Genomic DNA, 15138 nt, shown 5'->3' on the forward strand with positions numbered 1-15138 from the left:
TTTTTGTTTGAAGCATTGTTTAAAATAATTGCTTTGTGTCAGTTGTGCATTGAATTTAATACACTGGACGAGTTGAAATCAACGCTACGCATAATACTACTTGATCTATGAACTTTTAACAGAATTTTAGATTACTAGCATGAGTAGGGTATATAAAATGAATTTCGAGGAACCATTTTGTCAAACCAATAAGATCTAAAAATGCAATGAAAAAATGTATGGTCAAGCATGAATTCTGAGTTATCTTCTCCTTTCAAATAGCCCGTCTTGTTGATCGATACCACAGGTATATGTCTTATTAATATTTATAGTACTCAGATACGCATCTGAGAATATCGAGGACGTGTTAAGCAGGAGTTCAATCGTAGAGCTTTCTTGAGGTGTCAACAATCCAATCCAATATTAAGGCATATAGCAGCTGTCCCGCAATATCAAAATCGGACGCAATATTCTTTTCAAGATTCATTTCCACCTGATCGATTTATTGCTACATTTGGTTGTGGCCTTTCGGAAAGCAAATGGAGCCAAGAGAGTGTCTAGCAGTAATTGCAGAAAGCTATAGCCAGAAACAGTTGGTGAAACTTTCGTGATTGCAAGGGCCTCTTGTCGGAAATTAAACACACCGCAATTCGCTTAATTTGAATTTTTTCCCGTTTATTAAGAGAGAAGTATGGATCTTTAGTGATTTTACAAATTTAACAACACCTATTACGCCCAACGTATTATTGAAAATTTACTATCATTACAAATCATCATCTTGGTAATTGCTTGGGGCCAGACAGAGTCATAGCTGGTCAATTAGTCCTTTCACATGAACACGCGCGGAAAGATGAAGGTACGTCATCGCGAGAGTATTTATAGCGCCCCTTTTGGAGGCAAAAGATTTTCCATTATCGCCCGATTTGATAGACAGCAACTCCATCGCGCTGCATGAAATTTAAGTTTCTCCTTGCCCAAGGTGTTGACCGTACAAAGGAGGGAGATTTAATCGACAAATAAGCAAGTGAAAAAGCACGAGGCCGGAAACAATCACCAGCGAGGTGCGATCTATTGATCTTATTGATTGATGTAAAGGGATTCTGCTGTCGTCGAGACTTTTTCAAAATTAATGAACTTTTATTATGCTCTATACGTGATGTACGTGCTGTGTATGTTGTTCGTTGTTTTGAACATCTTGCATTATTAAATACTAGAACTATTTCCTTATTAAAAAAAACATGGAGTATTATATTTCACACAACGAACATGTATGGTCATATATTTAAACTAGCTGATTAACTCGATTTAATTCGGGCTATTGTTGTTTAAGGGGAACAGTCAGGGGTATTTGACGAATACTTGTGTAATACAAACATTGATGTGTCTGTTAGTCTTTCTTCAGTTTCCATTTGCATTCATTCGATTCAATTAATTCCTAGATTTGTTTCAATGATCTTTCAATATCGCTACACTCATATTCTCTCGCGTTCTTGAGACATTTAATACTATTTGCTATACCTTACCTTTTCAAAATTTCTTTATCTCCTACATCCTACTTCTGTTCCCTGACCACAATATCATATCAACGATCGGAATTTATATCAAATCCTCTTTTCCCTCTCTGTTTAACAACCACCATTTCCCCACAAACCTTTCTTGTCGTAAGAACAATTCGTTCTCACCAATATAATTTTACCCAATCTTTGGCCTTTCTGCTATTGCTCTGAAAAGCTACTGTCTATACCCATTGTTTTCCTTATCGAATCTATGGAAACACCTCTCGAATCCTTTATTTGTGTTCTTGAAATTGTGCCACCTTAACAGTGAAGCAAAATAACGCGTTGTTTCAAACATTGAGTTCATGGCATTAACTTTAGCTTTTGAAAATCTTGTATTTGCTTACGCTGCCTTGCTGCAATTTTCTCTTCTGCTACACCTGTGCTATATTACACCTGTAATGCTACTCACTTTCAAAACACTGTTCCGTGATTGTAATCATTAATCTCTGCCATTTGACTTCTTAGCTCTCAAAGCTACACGCTCTCTCCTTTTTTTGTGCCTTAGAAGGACTTTTTAGTAGTCCTTTGAATATTTTCAAATCGCATTTTCTACAAAATGCATTTCAACATAGTGATTGAAAAAGGAGTTTTTCGGAGTTGATGCCTAACCTTATTTTGGTTTATAGCTTGAAGAATATTTTTCCTGTTCGCAAAATAGCACACGTTTTAAGTGATAACACAATAGTTGTTCAGTGGAGTTTAGTGTCTTAGTTTAAACCGATGAGTGAAGAGAGAAGAGGTGGAGGAAACTGAACCGTCTGTTGACGACTTTTGAATTTGTGAGAATATCTGTTTATTATGCAAACGGGCATCTTTATGCCCTCCATGATGTAAAAATCATTCATTGATAAATCTAAAATGAATTATTTCTATTTTTGAACAATTTTATTAGTTTCCAGGAAACTGTATGGGTTGGGTTGAAGTGTACTGGCCAAATTTTAGTTAAACCGGATAACATATGTAATTTTAAGCATTTACTTTCCGCTTGTTGAATTGATATTCTGCTGATTTTTGTATTAGATGATAAACACTAAAATTATTCGGACGAAATTTATATACCTGTGTAAATCTTATAAATAAAAATGAATGTTTGTATGTATACATATATGTGCTTATGCGCGCGCTTCAATGGGGTTTGCACTGAACCGATTTGCACCAAACTTGGTACATAGGTGTATGATGGTCTCGGATTTAGGCATTTGATTTTTTTTATTTTTTTAGAGCATTAGGGCTCCTATACAACCCCAATTCGCGACTATTCATTTAAAAATATAAATGATGCCTGATTTGGTTGAAATTTGGTACATAGATGTTTCATTACTTTAAAAAAATACTTGAAAAATTTCAGCCTCCTCAATGAAGAACAAAGGGGGGCTCCCATACAACCCCCCCTTCAAAAAAGTGAATAATATTCGCTTAAAATTATAGTCGTAGCCCGATTTAGCTGAAATTCGGTGCATAAACGTTTCATTACTAAAAACTAATATTCGCAAAATTTGAGCCATCTCAACGGGGAACAAAGGGGGGCTCCCATGCAAACCCCCCCTTCAAAAAGTGAATATTATCCGGTTAAAATTATAGATGACGCCCGATTTGGCTGAAATTTGGTACATAGATGTTTTATTACTTAAAACTAATATTGACAAAATTTCAGCCTCCTGAATGAAGAACAAAGGGGGGCTCCCATACAACCCACCCCCAACACCCAAAAAGTGAATATTATTCGCTTAAATCTGTAAATGATGTCCAATTTTTCTGAAATTTGGCAAACATATTTCTTTTTACATTCGGCAAAAGTATTCAAAACTTCATCCACCCCCGTGGGATAAAAAGGGGGGTTCCCATACAAACTACCCCCGTCTAACGAATCTATAATAATTACTAAACAATACAAAAAACCACCGGTTTGACTAAAATTCGGAATGCATGTATCTTTTTCAATTTTACAAAAGAATCTAAATCATTAGATACTCCGGTGGGGAACAAATGGGGGCTCCCATACAGCCCCCTATCAAAGAAGGCAATATTATTCACTTAAAACTACAAAACACAGATCTGGTCGAAATTCAGCACAAATGAATCTATTTATATTTTGCAAAAGAATCAAAAGTTTCGGCAGCCCCGATCAAGAAAAAAGGGAGGGCTTCTATACAACCACAAAAAAGGGGGCAACAATGCAACACAAACACACAACCACAAAAAAGGGGGGCAAAATACAAATGAAGACCGAAATATCCGCAATTCGACAAACATGTTTCTTTTAACTTTTCGAGCAGAAACTAAAGCTTCAGTTACCCCGAAGAAAAAACGAGCATCTTCTATACCATTCGCTGTCCTTATTATGAAATAATATGTAGGTCTTTTAATGGCTATACAAAATTCAAACGATGACCAATTTGACTGAACATGTTTTTATAAATCTGTTTGTAAAAATCTTAACCCTCCTGCCCCCTAAGAGGATAAAAGAGTAGGGGGTCTTCCATACATTCCCTTTCACAGTAATTGAAAATCGTTGAAAATACAAATGACATTGATTTAACCTAAATATTGCGGATGCATTTCTTAAAATTCTCTATACAATATGTGATGAAGTATAAGTTTCCCGGTTTGGTATATCTTTTCATCACAAAATATCACTGTGAAGTACATATGTCGTCGATATCAACTAAAATTTAATCACTTAATACAAAGACTTTCAAAATTCCAATTTCTACAAGCGGATAACCCTCTCCCTCTACCAAACACAGAAAAGTTATATACAAATATGTATGGCTTCCAATTCGATTGAAACACAGTACAAATGCTTCTTCCTATTTATAGTGCGACGAAAATTCATTTACACCAGTGCGAAACAAAGGGAGGTTTCCAAAGAACCTTCTGTCTGTATTACCAAGAAAATAATTCGGTCATAGCAATAAAGCTTGGTCCGGATGATTTTAGGTGAGGATGATTATTTTTACACAAAATTTAAAAAAAGAGCTCCCATACGAACTCTTTCTATTAGAGTATTGGAAAATAAGGTCAAGCATAGCAATCATGTCCGGATTAATTGAAATGAGGCAAATTTCTTAAAATGTCCATATTTACTGGAAAATTAGAATGGTGACGTTGCAGCTCTCCCGGGTGGAAGCAAATTGGTGGGGGGCATACAATACCTATTCGGAAAATTGGAATAAAAAATGCCCAAAGTAACAAATATCGTCTAATTTAACAACAAGTTTTTATGTACGCCTTAACACAGTCTATGCAACAAGTAGCAAAGTATCATATTCTCCAATGCAGAAACAGCGGTATGCAACCCTTATTTATTGGAATGTTCAAAAATCGCTCCTCGATACAAATGTTTTTTGTTTATTCTTTCCAACGAGAAACTTTTACATTATGGACAGTTCAAACAAACAGTTCAGTTTCCTGCAACTTTTCTCTCTTCTACCGTTTATTTAGACACTAAACTGCAATGAGAAACTCAACTCTTCTTCACTCCACGCATGTCAAAATTTAACAGTGTATAATACTTTTCAACACATTGTTGTACATAACGCTATGCCCTTATTCAATAAGATTCAATTTTAAATTGTGTTGAGTAACGTTGGAAATGTGGTTGGTGTAATAAATTCAAATATCGATTTCAGAGCGTAATGTTTTCTAACATGGAATGGCCTTTTGAAAGTAACAGCAATACAGATAAAATATAAAAGAAATGGAAAATTGTTTCCAGGCAGCATCAGTGACGAAATAAGAATAAGAGATAGAAAAGTAGAAAGAATTTGATCGTCATACATGCTCAAAATGGAACCACATGCTACTTTTCCTCATTGTTATGCAAATAAATTGATATGACGCATCCAAGAAAAATGGTAGTCATAAAAAAGGATCTTTGAAAGAGTTTAAGCAGAAAACACTAGGCATAAAAAATAGGTTTTACTAAATTTATGACGTGAAAGATGCGAAAGATTAGGGAGAAAATTTTTGGTAAGAACGTGTTGGTCATACGAAGCGAAGATTATGAAGAGAAATGGTAGCTGTGAAACAAAAAGAGAAGAAAGGATTTGATATATAATCCTTTCCTTGATAGCTAAGATGGTTTAAACGGTAGATTTGTTAAAAAAGGAATGCAGGACAGTTTGAAAAAGCACGGTATAGCCAATTGGATAAAATGTGTCAAGATCAACAGAGAAAGATGAATTAAATGAAATAGAAAACCTTGAAACACGAAGCTAGGAATCACGTAAAAACAATGGATACAACTAAATGAAAAAAAAGGATATACACACCAAAAATTGAACTACACCAGTATACGTAAAAATGACCTTTTATGATTACTAAAACTACGTCGACCCGAATGAAATCGGGTTTATCAGCTAGCTATATATACATATACATATATATAAATATACATATATATATATATATATATATATATATATATATATATATATATATATATATATATATATATATATATAATAAATTCATTTAATAGCCAATGCCACATATACGCAACATTTGAACTGTTTTTTACATCATCACTTCTCTGCGTCATTCTCAATAGGAAAAAGCATCGTTGGTCTAACATCAGAGCGTCCGGTGAAGCTTCTCTTGCAGCTTGCTTTCAAAAGCACCGCTAATGTTCACCTATCGATAGTCAGTCTAGTTGCAGCCTTCGAGTAAGAGTGCACAGAGAATGGAAAACCAGCAGTTGATGGGTGAGAAATGGGTGGCGTTGCCAAACGCTGAAGCAACGAATTGTACGGTCTATTCCGAAGAGCTATACAAATCGAAGCACCTGGACACCGAGGAGGAACGATTACGCACGTTCAAAGGATGGCCAAGCCACGCCATCCGGCCCAATCTTCTGGCACGCCATGGCTTCTTCTACTTCGGCCGTTTCAGTGAAGTGCAGTGTTGCGGGTGTGCCTTGAAGCTGCAGCAATGGAAGGCGTGCGATGACGTGTTGCTCGAGCACCGCTTTAGGATGCCCTGGTGCCCTTTCGTGATGGGGTTGGCATCCCCGAAACATTCCGGATATGTATCGTTTGCTCGCCGCCGCGTTACGTACAGAAACTGCCCAATAGCGCTGACGCACCTGAAGGAGGCCATGGTGCAGGCTGGTTTCTTTTATACCGGTCACTTCGATCGGGTTCTGTGCTTCATGTGCGGCAATGGATTGCAGCTTTGGGAGCTGGACGACGATCCCATGGAGCTGCACGCCCATTACCACCCGTCTTGTATGTACGTTCGATTTATCAAGTACAGGGATAATCTACGGGCGAGTTCGCGCTGATGACAAATGCTAGCTTTTTTGTTGTTTTTTATATCAAATTAAAGCTCAAATAGACCTCAAAAAAAACTTGTGTTGCTTTGATATGTTTGACTTGAGGTGGGAGAAAATTTGAGACAATGATCGTGACTTCGATGTTCGCTTCCGGTGAAAATGGTGCAACCTACATCCCACTCTAAAACATCCCGGGGCTGTCACATTCCACTCTACGCACCTGTGTATACGAATTACGTGAGTTAAAGAGGTCGATGGAGCCTGCAAAAAATCACTTACAGTATCTTGCATAAGGGTACACTCAGGGATACTTTGTTTCACCACTCATTTCTGTCGTGATTGTCACATTTCAACGTTCACTTGAGAACATTTCAAATTACTTTCTAAGCCTAGGTCAACCCTTTGTAGAAAGGCTAGAAGTAATTCGCCAAAGGCTTTCCTCAAATTGTGCAAACAACGTGCGCCACGAGATCGTCTCACACAATCGGATTTGAAAGCTCCTGCGCACACTCATGTATACGTGGAAAGTGCACTGAAAATTGCCGCTATACACTGAAAGTCTTTACGGCCATAACAGAGACAGGCACTGTTGCAAAGTGAACGAGAGCGTGTTACTAAGCCAATCTGAATTCGTAGCATCAACAGTCCCAAGCTAAGGCAACCTCAGGTACGACTTTTTGCACATCTGCTCCTGCAATTGCTTAAAAGCCCATTTTACACACGAGACGAATCACATTCAAAGCAGCTATGCTGTCGCTTCGTAAAATAACCAACACGCTGAAGGGCGCTGAAGCGCTGGTGTGCGAGAGACCGTCGTTCCATACAACAAGTCCAAGGATAAGACAATGGAGCTCATTCATAGCGCTGTTGTGCCGCAGATAGTCGTCTAATGTTTGGTCGGTATAGTGGCTTGAAACAAAATTACTGCAGAACTGAGTCATAATGTATTTATATTTTTCGACCGTAAAGAATATCGATAATATCGATAATATTTTCCTAAAGAGTGCTAGAGACCGAGATCTCTAGCACTCTTTAGGAAAAAAAAGGCCCTCAAATGATTCGTCACAGATTTTCCAGATAGTATAGAAATGATATGCATTTGATCGTTTAACACGATTGCATTTGAAAGCTTCAGCACGAACTCACACATACGTGGGGAGTACAGTGCATTACGGAGCAACGTTACAACATTTACAGCTGTGGTAGAGTCAGGCACTGTCACGAAATTAGCGAGAGCGTGTAACTAGCCTTATATATGAGTATGTTTCTAGCCGATTGCATTATTAACGTGTGATGCTTTGACGTGACTGCATGCTGAAGGAAGCTGTGTGTGAGAAAAAAGTTAGCCTGAAATCACAGCATCAAACAGCTCTAAGCTAGTATAATCCTAGGTAATTTTAAATACATATCTGCCCCATACCCTATTTTATAAGCTTTTCCTCGCAAGGGACGATTTACATTTGCAGTGACCAACGATGGAGCAAACTCCACCTATCAACCGCGAATTGACAATAGATTAAATGAAAGTGCTAACAATTCTGTCGATTATTGATGCACATGAGGCGGTGCATGACGCCCATTTGAATGCAACTATAACGAAAAAAGTTGATGGTGCCCTGACTCTGATGACATATGAGCTTATTGCTGACGACTCTATCGAGAATATTTGTGAGAAAAAGTCTGCGGCTACGCAAATAGCGCACTTAATCGTGGAATACAAGATCGATTGCTTGTATATGCTGGCCAAGGCGTTCGAGCGGTTCTTCGAACCTCCCTGCTGAATTTTAGATTGATTTTGAGCCCTCACAGATATTTTCTAAAACTAAACTCACTCGTGGCATAATTCGATTTACAAAGCAAGATAAACATCATAACATAAGGGTGAATTAGAAAAATTAAAAAGTATGAAAAATGGAATCATTTTTTCCAACGTTGCTAAGTCTTAGCAGTATAACTAAACAGAAAATATGTATACATGTTTGTATTGGTATTTGTATTTAGTCGCAATATGTAACGATATTTCTCGGTCCATGGACTGTTCAGCTACGCTTTCTCGAAAAGATGAACTATTTTCTTAAGCGAGTGAAGGGATTTTCTCTTTAACAAGTGATGGGATGTTTTGTTTTCACACGTGAAGGATTTTGGAAAATGAAGATTTCTTTTAAATTAAAGAAATGAGTTTTTGTTTGAAGCATTGTTTAAAATAATTGCTTTGTGTCAGTTGTGCATTGAATTTAATACACTGGACGAGTTGAAATCAGCGCTACGCATAATACTACTTGATCTATGAACTTTTAACAGAGTTTTAGATTACTAGCATGAGTAGGGTAAATAAAATGAATTTCGAGGAACCATTTTTTTTAATCAATAAGATCTAAAAATGCAATAAACCATACATTTTGGTCAAGCATGTATTCTGAGTTATCTTCTCCTTTCAAATAGCCCGTCTTGTCGATCGATACCACAGGTATATGTCTTATTAATATTTATAGTACTCAGATACGCATCTGAGAATATCGAGGACGTGTTAAGCAGGAGTTCAATCGTAGAGCTTTCTTGAGGTGTCAACAATCCAATCCAATATTAAGGCATATAGCAGCTGTCCCGCAATATCAAAATCGGACGCAATATACTTTTCAAGATTCATTTCCACCTGATCGATTTATTGCTACATTTGGTTGTGGCCTTTCGGAAAGCAAATGGAGCCAAGAGAGTGTCTAGCAGTAATTGCAGAAAGCTATAGCCAGAAACAGTTGGTGAAACTTTCGTGATTGCAAGGGCCTCTTGTCGGAAATTAAACACACCGCAATTCGCTTAATTTGAATTTTTTTCCCGTTTATTAAGAGAGAGGCATGGATTTTTAGTGATTTTTTAAATTTAACAACACCTAATACGCCCAACGTATTATTGAAAATTTACTTTCATTACATATCATCATCTTGATAATTGCTTGGGGCCAGACAGAGTCGTAGCTGGTCAATTAGTCCTTTCACATGTCATACGTGTCAACGTGAAGGACACGCGCGGAAAGATGAAGGAACGTCATCGCGAGAGTATTTATAGCGCCCCTTTTGGAGGCAAAAGATTTTCCATTATCGCAAGTCACCGATTTGATAGACAGCAACTCCATCGCGTTGCATGAAATTGAAGGTGCTCCTTGCCCAAGGTGTTGACCGTACAAAGGAGGGAGATTTAAGCGACAAATAAGCAAGTGAAAAAGCACGAGGCCGGAAACAATCACCAGCGAGGTGCGATCTATTGATCTTATTGATTGATGTAAATGGATTCTGCTGTCGTCGAGACTTTTTCAAAATTAATGAACTTTTATTATGCTCTATACGTGATGTACGTGCTGTGTATGTTGTTCGTTGTTTTGAACATCTTGCATTATTAAATACTAGAAATATTTCCTTATTAAAAAAAACATGGAGTATTATATTTCACACAACGAACATGTATGGTCATATATTTAAACTAGCTGATTAACTCGATTTAATTCGGGCTATTGTTGTTTAAGGGGAACAGTCAGGGGTATTTGACGAATACTTGTGTAATACAAACATTGATGTGTCTGTTAGTCTTTCTTCAATTTCCATTTGCATTCATTCGATTCAATTAATTCCTAGATTTGTTTCAATGATCTTTCAATATCGCTACACTCATATTCTCTCGCGTTCTTGAGACATTTAATACTATTTGCTATACCTTACCTTTTCAAAATTTCTTTATCTCATACATCCTACTTCTGTTCCCTGACCACAATATCATATCAACGATCGGAATTTATATCAAATCCTCTTTTCCCTCTCTGTTTAACAACCACCATGTCTTCTCAAGCCCCTCTTGTCGTAAGAACAATTCGTTCTCACCAATATAATTTTACCCAATCTTTGGCCTTTCTGCTATTGCTCTGAAAAGCTACTGTCTATAGCCATTGTTTTCCTCATCCAATCTATGGAAACACCTCTCAAATCCTTTATTTGTGTTCTTGAATTTGTCCCACCTTAACAGTGAAGCAAAATAACGCGTTGTTTCAAACATTGAGTTCATGGCATTAACTTTAGCTTTTGAAAATCTTGTATTTGCTTACGCTGCCTTGCTGCAATTTTCTCTTCTGCTACACCTGTGCTATATTACACCTGTAATGCTACTCACTTTCAAAACACTGTTCCGTGATTGTAATCATTAATCTCTGCCATTTGACTTCTTAGTTCTTAAAGCTACACGCTCTCTCCTTTTTTTCGTGCCTTAGGAGGACTTTTTAGGAGTCCTTTGAATATTTTCAAATCGCATTTTCTACAAAATGCAACTCAACATAGTGATTGAAAAAGGAGTTTTACGGAGTTGATGCCTAACCTTATTTTGGTTTATAGCTTGAATAATATTTTTCCTGTTCGCAAAATAGCACACGTTTTAAGTGATAACACAATAGTTGTTCAGTGGAGTTTATTGTCTTAGTTTAAACCGATGAGTGAAGAGAGAAGAGGTGGAGGAAACTGAACCGTCTGTTGACGACTTTTGAATTTGTGAGAATATCTGTTTATTACGCAAACGGGCATCTTTGCGGCCTCCATGATGTAAAATCCATGATGTAAATCTAAAATGAATTATTTCTATTTTTGAACAATTTTATTAGTTTCCAGGAAACTGTATGGGTTGAGTTGAAGTGTACTGGCCAAATTTTAGTTAAACCGGACAACATATGTAATTTTAAGCATTTGCTTTCCGCTTGTTGAATTGTAATTCCGTTGATTTTTGTATATAGATGATTTTGTATATAAATGATAAACACTAAAACTAGTCGGACGAATTTTGTATACCTGAGTAAATATTTCAATATAAAATTATTTTGTCCCAGTTTGGTCTTTACCAGATGGTTTATACTTAACCATATATTGCATAGAAAATGATGAGAAGCGAGTATGCAAAGAGGAAATATATAGAAGCCTCCCATTCCTTTTAATACTCCTCGAGGGGTGGTTGAGTATATAAGTTAAAGTTAATATGCGAATGAAAATGTCTATGTTTAACTAACGTTATTGATTCTAAGGGGAGGGATGTGAATGTATTGTAGCCTCCCATTTTCTTCCATCGGAGAAGTTCAAATTTTTGTATCATTTAGTAATAAGTGAAACAAACCATATGCTTAAAAGTTTTGCAAATTCGATTGTGATTTGTATTTTTAAGCGAATATTACAAACTGTTCCGACGAAGGGCTACAACGGAGCCCCTTTTTCAGCCTCCAGTGAGACTCAAGCTTTGATTTTTTATACAAAACAAAAAATAAGCATCTGAACCAGATTTAAGAAAAATCGAACATCGGTAATTGGACATTGATAATCACTAGAAAATATAGGAACAAAGGTAAATTTGATCTTTTTCTCGCAAAAGACTTCCAATGTTGTCCACATATTTTACAAAACATTCATGAACTATTTTTTTAATTCTGATTAAACTCTTTCTGGATGTCAAGTGGTATGATATAAAAAGATTCCATTAATTATAAACAAATAGTAAATAGTAAACGTTTTCATAAAGGAAACTTGTATCGTCAAATTTTAAAATGAATATAATAAACTTATGAAAAATAAAATTGACAGTTTCGACAAAGTCGTTCAGAGACCCATGATAAACTTATATTGTGGAATACTTTTGAACATGGTTGAGAATTACGAAATAGAGCACTTACAAAAAGCGAAAATTATAAGGCTCTCTTTTTAGTTTTTTTCTGAGATACATGATGGCAAAGTTGAAAAAGTGCAAAAGAAAAAACGATTAAATTTCTGTACATTGAGCATTTATGTCTAGAGCGATGTTTAAAACAATATTATGTGCGATATTATGTGAAACAATAGCTTCGATGTACATCGAAAAATCCATCATTTTTTCATGAGGTTGTGTAAATTACATTGGTATTATACAAATATCATCTTACATGACAACTGGTCATTTGGTCAACATTCAACACTCTTTGTAAGAAAACGCCTAGAAATTCTTACAAAAACTACTTATGACTGCAAATTTGTCTCGGAAGTCTCAATGTGGAAAGAGCTAAATGAATTCTCAAACGAAACATTTTTTGCAGTAATATTTTAAATTTTACCAACAGTTTACATTTATGACTCTTATGGAAATCGTGTTATTTGGCGAAAAGTGTAAGAAACGTCGACAGATAAATGTTTCAACAAAAATGTGAAAGTTATAAGAAGTTAGCATTGCCGTTGGGTTGTGAGTGAGAGGCTAAATTTCCCATGTCATACAATTTAATGAAACCGCATCACTACGCTGACTTCGTGAATACACGGCGATGCTCATAAATGTATGTAAGGATGCAGAAAATGTAGTTACCGTTTTGTGGACAAAAATGAAACGACTTGTTGCTCACGAAACCATTTTAGATAGTCCTCGAACTCGAACGATGTTAACTGTGAAGAAAATAAAAAAATACGTATGTAGTAATATATAGGACACAGAGCAATGTTTGTTAGTAAGTTATCATGCAATTTTATACACTAGCTACAAAGCTACTTATAAAGCAAGCTACAACACCAATCTACGTGACATAACCAGGTATGATATCGATACAGTAGAATACAATCGAACACGACGTTCGCGTGCAGAATATACACATTTAGACATCCCTTTATATGCTGCTCGTGTACTTTTGCAACGCCATATTTTTCATCATTATCACATAGTTCATTCTCGTGTGCTTGTGTGTATGTGTAAGTGTACGTGTGATAAGTCAATTTCACCCTTGTGAGAGCTAGAAGGCCCCAGATCGTTCGTAGCCTGTATCCGGAACTGATAGTGCGTATGCGGTTTCAAGCCACTTGCGGTATATGCCGTGACCGCAGGATCCACACGCTCCGGGATAAGCGCCCAAGAGCCCTCATTCTCGCGACACTGAACCGTATAATAGCGTAACGGTGCGAACCCATCCCGTCCTGGTGTCCAGCTGAAGGTAATCTGCTCCGATTGCACCTGCGAGCGTGAGATCTGCGGTGCTTAAGGCGCCTGTGGGATCTGCCTGTTGTTGGTGGTGTACACCAGTGCCACTGAGGTCTTGCCCCAACCTAGCCGCGTCTGAGCCGTCACACTGAAGAGATAGTAACGCTCAGCGAGCAACTGTGTAGCTCGGAATGTGCGATCGCATGGTGGGAACTCCTGCGTGAAGTTAAGTGCCTGCGAGCCGTTCAACAGGTACGTGACGCGGTACGCCAGTATGGCTCCATTAGGTTCAACTGGCACGTCCCAGATGATGCGTGCCATGCTGAAGGACACATCCGGGAAGGACACATTCGACGGTGCACCCGGTGTGTCCTCTAACGTCTAAATGCGCACGGGCTTTGGCGTACTGAGAGCGCCATCACCAGGGCGCGTGTACGCCAACACCTGGATGTCGTACTGCACGTACTTTTTCAACTCAGTCAACGTCGCGGTGAAGGTGTAGTTACCATTCTGATGTACCTTTGGCACCTCAGTGCACCGGACCACGATCGTCGTCGACAAAGTCGCGTTGGTTTCAACCACAACCGGGTCCATTGAAGGTACCGCCTCATGTACTCTGTATGCTTGTGTAATCCCGCCAAAACGACACTCTGTTCGGCCAACGGATCTAGCAGATTCGGTGGCACCGTCAACACCTTCATCTCCGTCTTGACCGGTTGCTCGATATCCCCGTCAGTCGGTTCGACGGCGATCTTACTGCCACCTCCAGGAGATGTTCCTCCAACACCACCTGCAGTACCACTAACACTGAAACCACTGCCTGTGGATGCTCCACCGCCCTTGTTGATGCAAACCACGATCTGGATCACGTAGTCCTTCCACGTGATCAGCTCCTGAATCAAGTAGTTGCGCTGAGCTTCGTTTGTGATATAATGATAATTACAGGGACTCGCATTGTATCCGAACAACCGGCAACAAGAATCTGGCCATTTTGGTGCTCGTCGAGCGGCGGTTATGCTGCAGGTGGGCTAGATAATGCTGTAAAAGAACATAAAGGATCAGATCAGCATCAGCACACAACAACTCACGAACAGCTGCGATCTTGTACCTTCCTATGGCTGCTTCACGACGTTGCTCAGATCGGACGGTGAACCTCGCTAAACTTTAAGCCTATATTTTTGTGAAGTAGTATCTTCTTCCTTCTGTCTTTCCCGGATCTTTTTTCTTTTTCTTCTTCTTTTTCTTCTTTTTGCGAAACAGAGTATATCCTTCTATATTTAAATACCTCTAAGAGTCACTAATAACATATTCAAAAGATAACCAATTCTTTGTAATCTCGACTATCTGAGGTCATATGCTTTTCAGTGAGTTTAG

At 37.8% G+C, this 15138-nt stretch overlaps 1 protein-coding gene across 1 annotated transcript in view; it reads right to left on the reverse strand.

Moving 5' to 3' along the window:
• LOC128728994 (protein sidekick-like) overlaps window positions 1-15138 on the reverse strand; it is an 85505-nt gene that overhangs the window by 70345 nt on the left and 22 nt on the right. Inside the window, 3 exon segments of the mRNA XM_053822644.1 lie at window positions 13549-13797; window positions 13912-14086; window positions 14380-14680. Of these exon segments, the coding sequence (XP_053678619.1) occupies window positions 13549-13797; window positions 13912-14086; window positions 14380-14680 (725 nt within the window).

This window comes from Anopheles nili, chromosome X (genome assembly GCF_943737925.1).
Source record: "Anopheles nili chromosome X, idAnoNiliSN_F5_01, whole genome shotgun sequence".
NCBI lineage: Eukaryota > Metazoa > Arthropoda > Insecta > Diptera > Culicidae > Anopheles > Anopheles nili.